Source organism: Poecilia reticulata, linkage group LG12 (genome assembly GCF_000633615.1).
Source record: "Poecilia reticulata strain Guanapo linkage group LG12, Guppy_female_1.0+MT, whole genome shotgun sequence".
Lineage (NCBI taxonomy): Eukaryota > Metazoa > Chordata > Actinopteri > Cyprinodontiformes > Poeciliidae > Poecilia > Poecilia reticulata.
The window spans coordinates 16946041-16960995 of record NC_024342.1 but is presented as its reverse complement, the minus strand read 5'-3'; the positions used below and the strand labels follow the sequence as shown (position 1 = coordinate 16960995).

At 40.3% G+C, this 14955-nt stretch overlaps 1 protein-coding gene across 2 annotated transcripts in view; it reads right to left on the bottom strand.

Moving 5' to 3' along the window:
- Window positions 1-14955, bottom strand: part of rfx3 (regulatory factor X, 3 (influences HLA class II expression)) — an 18775-nt gene extending 3820 nt beyond the window's left edge. The window contains exons 1-16 of one of the 2 annotated variants that reach the window (XM_008424261.2): window positions 14805-14955; window positions 8172-8287; window positions 7991-8079; window positions 6362-6620; window positions 4124-4198; window positions 3642-3823; window positions 3416-3535; window positions 3209-3333; window positions 2686-2801; window positions 2118-2233; window positions 1850-2004; window positions 1670-1767; window positions 1441-1590; window positions 1147-1355; window positions 902-1055; window positions 713-755 (exon numbers count right to left, since the gene is read on the bottom strand). In XM_008424261.2, coding sequence (XP_008422483.1) covers window positions 713-755; window positions 902-1055; window positions 1147-1355; window positions 1441-1590; window positions 1670-1767; window positions 1850-2004; window positions 2118-2233; window positions 2686-2801; window positions 3209-3333; window positions 3416-3535; window positions 3642-3823; window positions 4124-4198; window positions 6362-6620; window positions 7991-8079; window positions 8172-8282 — 2002 coding nt within the window. In that variant the 5' untranslated portion in view covers window positions 8283-8287; window positions 14805-14955. The remainder of the gene's footprint in view (window positions 1-712; window positions 756-901; window positions 1056-1146; window positions 1356-1440; window positions 1591-1669; window positions 1768-1849; window positions 2005-2117; window positions 2234-2685; window positions 2802-3208; window positions 3334-3415; window positions 3536-3641; window positions 3824-4123; window positions 4199-6361; window positions 6621-7990; window positions 8080-8171; window positions 8288-14804) is intronic. The other variant, XM_008424262.2, reaches the window with a different exon arrangement.

Here is a 14955-nt window from a genome sequence, read left to right as displayed (position 1 = left end):
AAAAAAAGAAAAAAGAAAAGTCCTTCAGCCTAATACTCAGCGTCGTGTTCTTGGATCTAATACTTCAAACAAAGTTTACAGAAAACATTAAAACCCCTGCTGCAGCCGTCTGATTGACTTTTTAGGGAGAACTGTGAAGATACTGTTGCAGTAATCTGTGACTAAAGATAAACCTTCAGATATTCTTATCTCAAGATCTTGCTGGGAAATTAATCCTTTCACCGTAGAAATCTTCTTCAGATGACAGAAGACTGACTTTGTAATTGTCTTTACGTGTCTTTGAAGGTTCAGTGCCGAGTCCATCACTACACCCAAATTTTCACAAGTTTTTAGCTATAAAAACTGAGGCTGCATGCTGAAAAACACGTCTGGTTTGCTAAATATGTTTGTGTAGACGGGGTTTCTGTCTGGAAAAGTCTGGCGTTTTTAAATGGGAAACATGTAGGAATCTATTTTCTTGCTACATTTTGCTTGTTTCAAAGACTTTTTCTGAAATATGTATTGTCCAAGGACTTCAAAAGTAACATTATTTTTGGTCTATACATCTCATTCTCTGTATTCCTTTTCTCTTAGCCTTGAATTTCTTGTTTTAACATAATTAGCCGATTTAAATCTGTGCGGTCAAATTTTCAGACATTTTTTGGTTAATAAGAAAAGTATATGGTAAAAGTGGAGTTTATTGTTTTGCGCCGTCTAGTTATTTTTGGCTTACCTTTATCAATGCTAGCAAGGGATAAGGTGTGGAGGTTGTCAAACTGAAAGAAGAGAGGAGCGATAAATAGAGCAGATATTAGCGCTCGGTAAAGATGTATCCAAAACAGATATTTAATATCAAGAATGGTAGATTAATAGACAGAATCCTAGGAGAGAGAATACAATAGAGCAGATGCTGCAGCTGTACCTCGCCCATGACTCCAATGGGCGTCTCTCCAGTAGCCTGAGCCACCCGGTGTTCCACAAGGTAGAACATGTACTCGTCATACAGGAGACGGATCAGGTGGAAGGAACCAAAACTGGCAGCACTACGCAGGGTCAGGTCTCTGATCACCATAGAACTACACAGAAAAAAAAGAAAACACCTTAACGCTCAATGTCTCAATGCTGTAAAACCTCAATGAGCCTGAATGATGGAGGATCTTCCCAGACCTGTAGAAGGACCACTTCAGCAGGAACTGCCTGGCTGCCCTGGGGAAGCTGGGCCGGTGCTCGTAAGGCTTGAGCACCTGGGTGACAACGTTGTCCAGCCAGGCTGCCCACTGCTCCAAAGAGCTCTGCTGCTGCAGGGTGGCCTTGAAGTCCTGCTCCAAGTGCTGGACCACGCCCTCCTCGCACTGGCACACCCAGGACGCCTGCTCCTGTACAGCAGCAGCAGGAGGAACAAACCGGGGGGGTTTAGAAAAGACACGCGTGACGGAGACGAGCGCTCGGGACTGCTCGGACCTGTACGTTGGCAAAGTCAACGCGGTTGAGATCACTCAGCATCTGGTTGATTTGGGATGTGTTCTGCAACACAGCACGTGCCGCCTGAGCCAGGTGGTTCAACGATGTATATCTGCGCAACGTTTGCGCAAAGGCACTAACAGCGGCAATCTGCAACATGAATGCACACAAGAAGCTCAGGTTATGGACAAATAATAACTTCAAGTATAAATTTAACAGCAAAGTGCACCTTGGTCTGGATCATTCTCTGTGGAATGGCATTCGTGGCATTACTAAGCCAACCTTCCAGGCTTTTGGCAAAGTTGCGAATGGCTTGAGTCAAGGCACCTGGGAGCAAAAGAACCACAACAGTTACTACATGACCAGCTTCATCAGGTAAATCTGAGAGGTGTCTGTGACTGTGGCTCACTGGGAATGGGTCTCAGGACATCAGGAATCAGGATCTCCACGAGGGCCTGGTACATTAAATGGTCACAGGTGCTCATCCACTTAAGAACGGCCTCGTTCCTGCACAGCGCCAAAAGCTGTGCTCGAGGGAGCCGCACTTCAATCTCGCTTATGCTGCTGCAGAACGGAGCAAACCTCAGTTACAAGTCATTCCTCTAAAACAATCTGATCAACCTTGAAATAAATACAAACCCATGCAGCAAGGCATGTCTCAAAGATCCAGTCCCCACCTGTTTTCTGTTACGGTGGCGCCCTCTACTGTGTCAGGAGGAGAATAACGCCAGAACGTCTGCCACAGCTTCTCAATTAGACTGAACTGGAGGTTGACGACAACATCCAAGATAGCCTGAAACACATCGAAAAACGTTTTTTTATATATATACTTTATAGCTTATGAAAACAAAAACTTTTAAATGTCTTCATAGGAGTGCTTTTTCAGCTAAATGGGATGAACATCAGGGGAGTTGTGACACAAAACATCAAACTATTTAGAAAAAACACTAAGCTAGAAATATCTACAAACTAAGTTTTTGACCTAATTAGTCAATTGTTTAAAAGATGTTTGACATTTATAGTATTAACTGCTTTTTTCCAATAAGGTTAACTTTATGATAGAAAACAAACTTAGAGCAAGGACAACAAAATAAATAAAAATCCCTGAAAATAATTTAAATGGTTCTACTAAAGCAAGGTTATTAAAATTAATAACCCAGACTTGTTCATGGGTTGCTCATCTTTAAGAAAGGTGTCATGATTTTCTACCCTTTCACAGAAAACAAAGACTCTCCTTTGTCTAACCTCACAGTGCTCTCTGTAAAGGGACTGTAGAGCTTTCACATCCTCTGGACTGATGTTCTCCATATTGCTCTGTCCCAGGTCCAGCTCTATAAAGTCAGGGAGTGCCCGCGATGCATCTGTTGGGAAAAAATAAAAAATTGTATAAGCACTACATGACTCAAAATGAGACACAGTCACAAAGTCTGACGAAAAACTAAGAAAAACTTCTGTGAAGAAAAACTAAGAAAAAGTTCACCCTCGCTGCTTTTGTGGAGTTAAATATCCCATTTGTTTCTGTTTTATACATTTCAAACGCCACGTACCATTTTAAACATTGCAAATTAAGTTTCGCTTTGTTTACGATGACTGATGTCGTAAAAGGTACCACAACAAAATATTTTCCCTGTCGGGGAAAGTAAAGTATCTAATCCAATTTAATGCAATTAGACAGATAATTTTTGTTCCTATGACTGATGATCATAATTATCTTTAAAAAAAAAAAAGAGAGAAAAAAAACATTTAGCTTAGTTGAAAAGCTGCTGACCTAGAAACTGCTGGTGGTGCTGGCTCTGTGCAATGACTGTCTGCTCTGCCGCTCCAGGATGGTGCTGCCCCCCGCTTGTGTAATTGTCTCCGGAGCCACTGTCAAACTTCTGCACTGGCTTGAACCTAAAACCACATGGCAAAGCTTATTATCTCTAACCACTATGATTTGTATCACAGCAGGTGCTGCAGGACGAATGCGTCCTACCTCTGTTTCTGCTGAACTGGTTGCTGCCTGAGCGCCATGTACTGCATGTCTTCTTGAAGTCTGTTGAGCGGCGAGTCTGGTTTCACTCGTATACCGTAGTAATGGTATTTTGAGTTCCCTCTGCAAAAATAAAACCGGAAGGAGTTGATGTACAGAGGAGGTTTTAAATTCGGCTTGAAAAGACGCAAACTGAGTTATTAAATCGAGACAAAAAGGAAGAGCCGACCTCGTCCCGAGGCGCCTCGTACGGAGTCCCATGAAGATGGAGCGAATGAGTTTGCCAAAAGATGCTGCATTTACAGGGTCTAGTTTCTGCTCCTGGCAGTGCCGCAGGTAATGATTGTAGAGGGTGGACCGCGGTAGACTAACTCCCTCTGCTGTCTCGTAGTTGTCCAGCAGCCATTGGAGCTACAAGAGGGAAAGATGTACCTTTTAACTCACCTTTGTACACCATTTCACAAAAAAAAAAATAAAAAAAATGTAACAAAATAAAAATTCTGGTTTCATTCTGTAAACTTGATGCTGCTCCATGGCAGCTTTGCAAAAGCTTCTATTGCAGCCATGGATTTGAAAAGCAACACTAACGTAAACCTGCGAGCAGCACAACACACGTGGATCTACAAAGATGAGAAAAGGGCAGAACAGAGAAGAGGGAGACTTGCAAAAGTTCCGGTTAGGCGAGAGCGTGCTTTCAGGAAAGCAACTTACATGGCTGTTGAGCAGCGAGCTTCTCTGACTGGATAAACCCTCAGATTTTTGGAGCGTCTCAATCGCCATTTCAATCTGATAAACCACGAAGCACAGGACAACAAAATGTAAGAGGGGGAGGAAATCAAAACTGAAGCAAGAAAACTAAAGAGCTCATTCAAACACTTGACTGGCATTATGCAAAAATAAATAAATAGAAAAGATCCCAAAGCAAGCACCACTAATCCCCAAGCAGAGCAGGAATACTTGACACTTGAACATTTTTTCCCCTTCATAACGAAATATAAACAAACCACAGGAATGCTGGAGGGTTTGGTAAAAGAACTTTCAAATCTAGAGATTATGAATCAGGGCATAAAAATGATCTGGTCTTGACGGATTCTGAAAGTATGCAAGTCTAACCGAATGTGTCCAAAACACCCCAAATCATCAAAGCAAAAACAAAGTCATAGTGAAAAATTAAGATAAACTTGTCAATGCTGCTCCACAGGACGTAGAAGGCAAAGCAACAAGCTAGTTGTTGCAAAGTGATTGCACTTAAAGTAAAAATAACCAGTAAATGTGACCCATCTCATGCTGGTGTATTAGGTTTGTGCTTCCACACTGCCAGGAAGGAAAGAGATCAGCAATCAATTGTTGCTGCCAATCAGTTACTGCTAAAAGTAGTTTTATATGGTACAGAATCATGAGATGCACTTCTCTCCACTCGCAAGGCATTCTCACCTTTGCTTTGCTTAATAAATGATAAAAAGCTTGAAACCTGTTGAGAGTATATCACATTTCCAGTTAGATCTTTAGTCATTTTAGAACCTGTTAAAAGACCAGATCAGATTTATCCTGTCTTGATGCATAAAACCAAAACACTTCCAAACATGTACCATCCTTTTAAAATGCTAACACAAAAGACTCATCAAGCACACACACACACACACACACACAGAACAGCTAAGGTTTGACCCAAGCTATGTTCAACAATTTGTATACTGGTTGTAAGTAAGATTATCCATGCCTAACACTACGCAAGTGTTGTTTAAATAGGTCAGAGCTGATGCGAGTAAAGCTTGGGAACTGATAACAGAACAACTGCTGCCAACAACCAATGAAAAAAGAAAGAGCATCGCCCATGACTGTGGGATTTAATTAGCCATTTCTTTTTGGTTTATTTTTTAATAAAAGCATCAATAACTTTATTATTAACTTTTGTTGATGTTTAATGTAAAGACTAACTGAATCAAATAACCATTTACAACTGCTTAATGACAAAAAAAGTTAATACAAATAGAGAGACACTCAAATATTTAAGTAGAAAATACGGTGCAGGAACTAATGAGGTGCCTTTATCTCAGGATTTTTTTTTAAACATTTTTAGCAAATGTAAAAATGCTCTCAAATGAACAAGTAAGTATTTTATAAATCTGAGGATGTCTTATTATCACCACATACTCCTATGTTTACTTATCCCTTACTCTGTCGCAGTTGGTTTTCTAAATCCTGTAGTCCGTGATCCCTCATCCGGTGCAGTTAAGAGTGCCTCTGTCGTTTAAAATAAAAATCTGCTGAAATCAGTCTGCTACAGTAAACTCCAAGTCTTTTCACTCCAGTCAGAACTGTGAAAATAGTGTAATGTGTTCCCAGGTTTAGATGATTGTTTTTTGTTCTGAGCAAATCAAGGTGATTCTGAACAACTCTCCATAAGTGGTGCTGAAACTTCAGTCATAAGCATCCAAATTAGGCTCAAATTAAAATCAGAGCGTAGCTGTTGTGTTGAGAACTCCATCGTATCTGAACAGAACATTAATTAAGAGTGTTTGCATCTGAAGACTGATTCTCTGATCATTCTGCCACAGCACCTCATTTACTCCCCTCCACCCCCAAAGAGATCAAATTAAAAATAAACACAAAGCTTTTAGGGAAATGTTTACAGCAGTTAGATCATTATATGCAGTCGGATGCAGCCTTTGTAGTACTGAAAACGTGAGCACGCAAGTTTTAATATCAAGGGCCATTTCCGAGACTGTTAAACTACTCCGGATTAGAAAACAAACACTAATGCAGAATGATGGAAATGGCGTCTAAACTGATGAGGGCAGAAAGGTTTTATTGATTTATTTTAAAATCAAGGTAGATGTGAAAGTTGCTGTAAAGACATAACTATTTAGAAGTAAAAACACACATACACAACCAAGCACACAAATTTTGACGCGAAGGCCCCGTTCCTCCAGGTACTGTGTCACTTACAGTGGCCGGAGAGGCTCGTGGCGTCTGGGTGGCAGGATGAGGTCCGGCGTTGTCCATCAGGTAGGCCCCAGAACTGCTGCTGATTACCTGACCCCCTGTCATGCCCATGCTCATCCCTCCAGTGCTCCCCCCTCCGTTGTTGGTCATGCCATGAGACGTCACCACAGTGGACACCTGCGATGAGCTGCCCTGCGTGTCAAAGTAGCTCCCTCCACTGTTCTGGCTGTAGAGCTGCGGCTCTGAATACGTGTAGGTTCTTCTGTTCAGAACAGAGGTCGGCAGTCAGACAAATAACATCGTTATGTCGACTATTCAAAAGAGCACGGGCTTTTGAACATGACTTTTTAGAAATGATGAACACAACTTCTGTGGGTTCGTGTCCTGGTTATTGACCGTTTATCTGCTAATGTCCGTCTTTCTTTGCATAGATGTACTGACTGAGTCACATAAAAGGTCAGCGGGTATAATATGCATTTATGCACATTTGGGCATTGGCTAAAAATATGATCACCCTTACTGTGTCTGAGTTATGCTTTGGTTGCAGCAAACAAAGCATTGGAAAGGGAAGCAGAATCAAAAGGTCATTTTGTTTTTCCAAAATTAAATCTTTAAATTACTGTCTCTTAAGTACAGTTCATGTTTTACAAAAAACATAACTTTTCGATGTGGACAGGACAAAAGCTGTCCACATGATTTTCTTTAAAATAGCTTAAAGAAAAGTTTCCCCAACAACATGACAATGCTGCCACTACCATGCTTAATGGTGGGGATTGTGTGCTTAGGATGACCCAACAATACAATTCTGTATGCAGTTCAAAAATCTGACCAGAGCATAATTTTTTTTTTTTACAGTCCCTTCCCTAAGGTTTTCCCAAAACAATTGGTTGCACTGGATTTTATACAAGGGTGCCAGCATAAAAGAGGCAGAAAATAAATGCATGCCACACTGAGATTTTTATTTGATAAAAAAAAAAGTTCTCCAACTTTTGCAAGACAGTAACATTGTTTTGGACAACTATAAAAAACTGATTCAGATGTTCTGTTTCACATCATTTCTCCATGACTGCAGGTCTCTGGTAAGCTGCAGCAGACAGAATCTCTCAAAGCGTTATGCAATATAAGGAGCGCATGCTTCAAGAACCTGTATTATGTTGACATTAGTGTGCTGCTCGCCCATCAGCCACCAGCTCCCCTTGCATAAATGTTTCAATCGGTGGCAGAGGTCTGTCTGTCTGTCCGTGTTTGTGCATACGCCGATGTGTGAGTGTTTATCACAGTAGGAAAAACACATATTGGGCTTGTTTGTCGATAATGTGTGTAACCTTGTTTTTCAGACCCAGGGGAGCCTTTTATAGAATCGCCACTTAAAAAAAAACCCCTAAAAAACTGGCCTACTTGTGGTAATGTTCAAAGAACTGAATGCAAAAAAAGACATCCGACTGTAAACCTCAAGAAAGAAAAACCAGAAAAAGGAGATAAACAAAGGACAACTGTGCTTCTCTGCAACATCGTGTGCTTGTGACATGAATGATCACTTGAAGAAATGTGAAAGAAGGAAAAAGGGGGAATCAAAAAAAGGCTGAATTTTAAAGATGTACAAGAGCAGAGCTGGGAAACACCTCGACTCACATGTTGCCGTTGGTGTAGACGCCACTATTTTCCTCCACATACTGCACCTGTGCTGGGTAAACATGCTGAACCTGTTGAACAGTCTGCGCCTGGCGAAATAAGGTGCAAAAGCTTGAAATTACTCAGCAAAATTTTGCTAAGAACTTGCAAGCGCGCAGGTGCAAATCGAGCCGGGACGTACTTGCTGCTGCTGAACAGGCACCTGCTGGGTGGAGCCGGTAGGCTGGACAGGCACGGTGGTCTGGAGAGGGACAGTGGAGGTGGAGTCAGCGCCTGCTTCAGGGGTCTGCATGGCGCCTGAATGAAAAAGAAAACAGACCTTCTGTAGGGCTGATAATAACTCACACGACTGTCATAACCTGCAAGCTTCACAGGTGAATCAACTTTACAGGGTAATAAAGACAGTATCATGACCTTAATGCAGTAAAAAGCTGATCCCTGATAAGAACTTTTTCACAAATACTTCTTGCTTCCGGCTGCTTTTCAAATACGTCATTTTAAATGAAGCAGTTGAGAAGCAAGTCATAAAATGTGTGACAGCAACACCGAGGCAAATACAAACTCGACGCCTCATCGACTTCCGTGCGCCAAAAGTCAGACCTGTCAGGTGTTGCATAAGAAATTATTTGTTCGCAAACGTAAGCAATTACCCACGTTTTAGTTTGCTCAGGACGGTCAAATGAGAATCTAATCTTGGGAGAACAGGAAACATGGAGTGTCACCATAAACCTCATCTGTTTTGTAGAAATCAATGCCAGTAAAAAAAAAAAAAAAAAAAAAAAAAAGCGGCTTGGGCCAACTGCACCTAAACACCTGTCTCTGCCCCGTGGTACGCAATGTTCTCAGGGACTCATGCATCACCGACACATGGTCTTGTCTCCACATTCGCAGCCATAAAACAAGTTAATATTTAACTAACTCTAAATAGATGCTGCTTCGCTTTCCTCTGCCGCGCTGCACTTTTGCAGGCTCAACATCACTTCTGACTAGACACAGTGAACAAAGAAAAACTCTCAAGATGTTTGTGTGTTCCAAATCTAAAAAAAAATAAATAAAAGAAATCCCAGCATGTCTGTGATATAATTACTTATCCTTGTTCAAGCGAACACATCTGCAGGGAAGGACAAGAGGACACACTTAAGGTTATCCCATGTCTGCGAGTTAATAATAGTGTGGCTACCATCACCCATTCCTTCCAGGGAAAGGCCATCTCCTCCCCATCACAGTTTCCATGAACAAGCCTCTCTTGGTTAATTAAGCTGGATCTCCTTAGAGCTCTAAATCACTCCTGGGACAGCTCGCCCCTTTCCATTACCTTCACGACTGCACCCATTTTTGCAGACTTTTACTTTGTTCATGTTGGGGCAGCAACCTTAAAACTAACTGTGACCTGACAGGGAATGGATAAAAAAAAAAAAAAAGAAGAAAAACAAAAGCAAATAATAGGGGAAAATAGTACTTATTATAGACCAGTCATCAAGGTAACATCTTTGGGACAGTTTGGACACTTTTGGGAAGTTGTCTAATGGGCAAAATCCACCTTCCTGTATCACGGTATATGAAAGGTTTTACACAGCGACAGTTAAAAAACTGCTAATATTCCTGTCAGGCCATTTCAACAGTTTAAAGTCCTTTCAACAGATTGCTAGAGAAAATAATAGAGTGACTGCAGTTTTCTCTGATTGCATGAAACGGCACCAGTTGCTAGCAGGTCAGCTAGCTGAAAGAGGGCTTTTCACAATATTAGAAAAGAACATGAAATTGCTACATTATCGTTGAATGCCATGATGACTAATGACGTTCTACTCACTTTTCCATCATAATGTCAATACCTCTCTTTCTTCAGCTTTAGCATTTTGGTTGCTAAGGCATTTGTAAGGTGTGGGAACAAAAGGAAGTGAAAGCCCTTTCAACTCGTTAAATATTGGGAGAGTTTTAAATGGATAGTTAAATATTGCAGCCAACCAACTATTCCATTTAAGCATTCCCTTGCAATATCAATATTAAACAGTAGAGGTCCACCACATCAAACGGCAGCAATGTGTGCAAAAATGTATTTACAAAAAAAATAATCTACATAATTCATTTTTGGGGCAGAATAGCATCTTTCAACTTCCATGCATGCAAATTCTGCAGGTCAAGAATAAATTTAGCCTGTTGGATGCTAAAGTCTGCAGAGTGGTGGCACCATTGTAATCTTTTATTATATATATTTACATGAATACTTTTATTATTACTTATTTATTTAATATCATTGAAGCCTTGCAACAAAATGTCTTCCAGTTTCTAAATTTTTTAAATGTACAATTGAATGATAACTCTGTCTATGTTTATGTCTATATAAAGTTCAGTCAGGTAAACACGGGTTAATTAATCCTAATCTGTATTTATTACAGTATAACAGCTACATGTTTTCCTAATACGGTTAAGTTTAGTATGGAAAGCACAGCACCATGTTCAATTTATAAGCCCATCCGTTGACAGCATACACCTCCCAGCATGAACAAAACAAAATCTGATGAAGATCAGGGAGATATGCTTTGATACAAACGTAGGAGTAATCTTGCTCTTCCTGGATTCACGATAAGATAAGGTAAGATATTCCTTTATTAATCCCGCAGTGGGGAAATTTACATTGTTACAGCAGTATAAAAGACAGAGCAAAACCAATATAAAAAAAATGATGTCCATCAAAGAACCTGCAGGACCATTTTTCCCCTCCATCTTTTATTCAGTCATAGTCATTGGGGCTAAAAAAAACAAAAAATGCAATTTGCAGTTCAGGCCTCAAAGAAAGCAAGAAATTGTTATTGGCTGGAAAAAACAAAAAAAAAAACAAACAAAACTTGACATATGAATCTTTAATTTATTATCTAAAGTTATCAGAGCTTGACCATCTCATTACCTGCCCATCCTTTCTGTTGCGGTACAAAAGATATCAAACTGTTTTCCGCAGGCTGGAAGTTCATAAATAACTGTGACAATTCTCAAGTTTTGACAAGACCCTCCTAGATCAATTTGATATCACTAAGAGATACGATACATTTAAAAAAAAAAAAAAAACAACAACTTTGTGCCACCTTTCAAACCTGAAACGCATAACCTCCGACATCTCAATACAAAAAAAAAAGGAACTAAAGGGAGCAGAAAATTGGAATTATTTTCCAGAGTGTAGTTTGAAATCTAAAGCACATGGCCCCAGCCGAGCCCATCTAATTGAGAAAAGGAGCCCCTACATCACAGCACACCCTTGTTGCCTCACCTCAACCCCCTTCACAAAGACATGCACACACACAGGCACACACACCTCCTGCCACACCATTCAGGCACTCCCTTGTGGCCCACTTAAATGCCGTGCTCCACTGAGCAAGTGCAAGCCCTACAAAGACACAGAGGAACAAAAGCCACCAAGGAGTGCAGCATTTTGCCCCGAGTTTCCTCCCTTCAATTTCTCTTGCTTACATCCCCCCCCCCTCCAAAAAAAAAAAAAGAATCGTGAAGCACAAAAGGTTCACAGTCGCAGCTACCAGAAAATACAAAGGACTACAATTTGCCTAAGTAATGATCATGCATGACAAAGTTGGAGTGTAATGAGTAGCGCCAAAGACATGCAAGTACGTGAACAAGACTAGGTGCATCAGATAGATTCCCCCCCCCCAACTCACAGTGACTTGATCAGGTGTTTGTATAGCAGCGAAGCAGGTGGAGGGAGATGTAATTTGGAGCTGAAGAGGTGGAGGGTATGCAAAGGAGTGTTTGTTTTGATGGGGGTTTAAAATGACAAAAGAAACCTGGAGGTGAGTTACGACGCGAAGCGCTCTAATGCCGATTTTAATGCAAGAAACTTTGCATCGGTATACGTCACACAACGCAAGACAAATCTTCCTGATTTAAATTAGACCTTGTGTGTGGAATAAAACGGCAAAAAAAAAAAAAAAAAGGAATTTATCATTACAAGTGGCAAGAAAGAAAAGACCTTTAAATAGATGCGTGCTCGTCACTGTTCTACAGATGGTTCACATAGATATATATATATATATTTTTTTTTCTTTTATTCCCTTAAATGAACAATTTACATATCCATAAGGAAGGTTGTGGAAAATTACAAAGCAAACATGCAGCAAGGCCATGAAAATGGCTGGTGGAATAATTGAATTAATCAGGCCCTCTTTAAGTGATTGGAAATGCAACAGGATCCAGGCAGCAGGTGGCATGGTACTATTTCTGCCCTCCTGGACTACAGGTAAGTGGTAACATGATCTGATAACTGGCAGTTCCTAACATCCTGTTTTGTTTGTGTATGTGGTCAAGAGGGGCGGAGGGATGACCCAATTTAGCTTTGCTAGGCGTCAACAAATAAACATCATCTCCTTGGACTTTTTTTTTGATTCCGTTATAAACGGCTCCTGTGCCATTAGGTCCAACTAAACAGGTGTTTCTCCAACAATGAGCAGCAACATGACTCACACCTCAGATCATAACTACTTGTTCTTTGTTTACTGTTAAATAGCTCTTCTGTTCTGTCGAGGACAGATTAAGATAAATTGGGACGGTCTGGAGTCCCACACCAGTGGAGGTGCACCTGCTCTCTCTTTCCTTCCCCTCATCTTGCAACACACACACGCACACACACACACACACACACACACACACACACGCAAACACATGCTCGCATGTGCGCGCACGCACACACACCTGTTTTCCTTCCTAATGGGAATCAGAGGGTTGAACAGGTGAACAATAGACCCAGTGGACCCAGGCAAGAGTAAATGTGATGCAACACTGAGAAACCTGCTCTAAAATAAGTCAATCAATAAATAAATTATTATTATTAAAATAACGAGATAAGAGAGAAAGAGAATCTGGCTCAGAATTTAACACTAAAAGTTAGGGAAACTTAAATAAAATGTACTATTCTGCTTTGAAAATAACAGACGTCTTGCTCAAAATGTGTTGAATTTTGATATCATTCTAGGTCTACATATGTTTAGAGTTTGCAAACTAGGTCATGAATCACATTTGCTTGAATTTAAAGATTGGTATATATGGCTTTTTTTCCAACGTAATGCAGTTTCTGTGGAACTGGTTTACTGTATGTTTAGGGAGGAAATAGCCCTTGGATTTTGGGAGACTAGAAAGAGAAAATTAGTTTATTTAACAAAGTTTAGTTTGAGAACAGCAATTCCAATAGCTGACTTAAACCAGTTGCATGCAACGTTTAAACCTTTTTGAATCTTTTAAGTCAGAAAAGAGGGAAAAAAACACATAAGACTATAAAGTGGAGATGAACTGATCAACCATTTAATGTCGTATACCCGTTTCCTCTTTTTGTTTTCCTGTTCTGATCCACCGATTCAGATTTTGATCAGTTTTGATTTTTTTTAAGGGCAAAAGCACAGAAAAGACAAAAAAATAAAATAAAAATGCTACAGATGTTTTAATAGCGGTGGTAGTTTGAAATCCAACACAAAATGTGCTAATTATGAGATCCTTCCCTTTTATGCAAAACATTTTCCATAACCTTGATTTGTGTTTTATTAAACACAAAACATGGCATCAGAGTATATCCTGTAGACTGATGTGTAATGAATGTGTAAAATAATAAAGAAATTGAATAAATACTATACAAAACAAATCTGACTTTCTAGTATATCTCTTCCTGATCACCAGTTCTTACTGGTGAGAAAAAATTGGCCAATTCCAGTTGACTGATTGGTGCATCTTTATTATTAAGTGAACTAAACAGTTATTTATGCAATTTTTATTCATTTTTGATATAAATTTTGACAGGTTTAAATGTAACCTTACTAAAACCTGGGATTTGTGGCAATTCAGATTAATCTGCGATAAACTGTGATTAGATGTTTATCTTGCACTCTTCAAAAGTGTAGGCCAATTTCCTAAATTGTAAATAAGTATGCATTTATACACATATCAAGAAAATCCGCATTAATTCAAGTCAGATTTTGTGATAAACTACAAGGCAATAATGACGTTAAACGGGCTATTTGTAATTTATGCAACTCGGGACAGATAAATTATTCACTGAACGATAAATATGGACAAATGTGAATTAATTAGGGCTTATGTTCCATTGCACAACTTAGCCCTGTGTTATCACAAAGCTTATCACAGCCATCTGATTCCACAAAGAGGGCAGATGGAGAGCTAGCGAAGCTATCTTGGTGCCTAAGACAAAAGGGAAAGTAATGGCTTAGCTATTGTCAACCAGTTAGTCAGAGCAGGGTTAGCTCACAGCACTTTCCCTTCGCTAATCACCGTGGTGATTTCGCCCGGTTAACAAAACACAAACCACTCGAAACTCCAACTTGCGATCTCACCGCCACATTAGCCCCCAAAATGGAATACCCAACAAGCATTGTGAGGAAGGCATCGCTGGCGTTAGCAGCCTAGCAACAACAGACACCTGCTCCTGCTCCAGCTGACCAGTTAGCATCATTCACTAGCCTGAGAAAGCTGCTACCACTCAGCATGGCAACTTCAAACGGGAACATACACCTACAAAATACTCCTCTCTCTAACTAAATGCTATATTAAAGCTCTCAAATGCAGTTTCTGCTCTCCTGCCACAGCAAGTATCTACAGGGAATCTTAGCAAGCAGGCTAACACGTTACAAAGAAACACCCTCGGCTAGCAAACTACCCCAGCTATTATCCAGCAGCAGACAAAACACAAACCAGAGGCGCTTCTAAATCTCCTTCAAAAAGCAGCGACGGGACAAACCAGTTGCGTTCTGGCTAACAAACACACAAACAAACAAACAAAAAAACAAAAAAATAGTTTGAAGCAAACCTGAGCTGCGGACTGGTTGATGAAGATGAGGATGGTGGAGGAGGTGGTAATGATGGAGCGAGAGGTTGTTGTTGGTGGGTTACAGTCGCCAGGACTACGGGGACTATGGCGTTGCCTCACTGGGCAACAGTTGCTATAAAACTCATCGGCT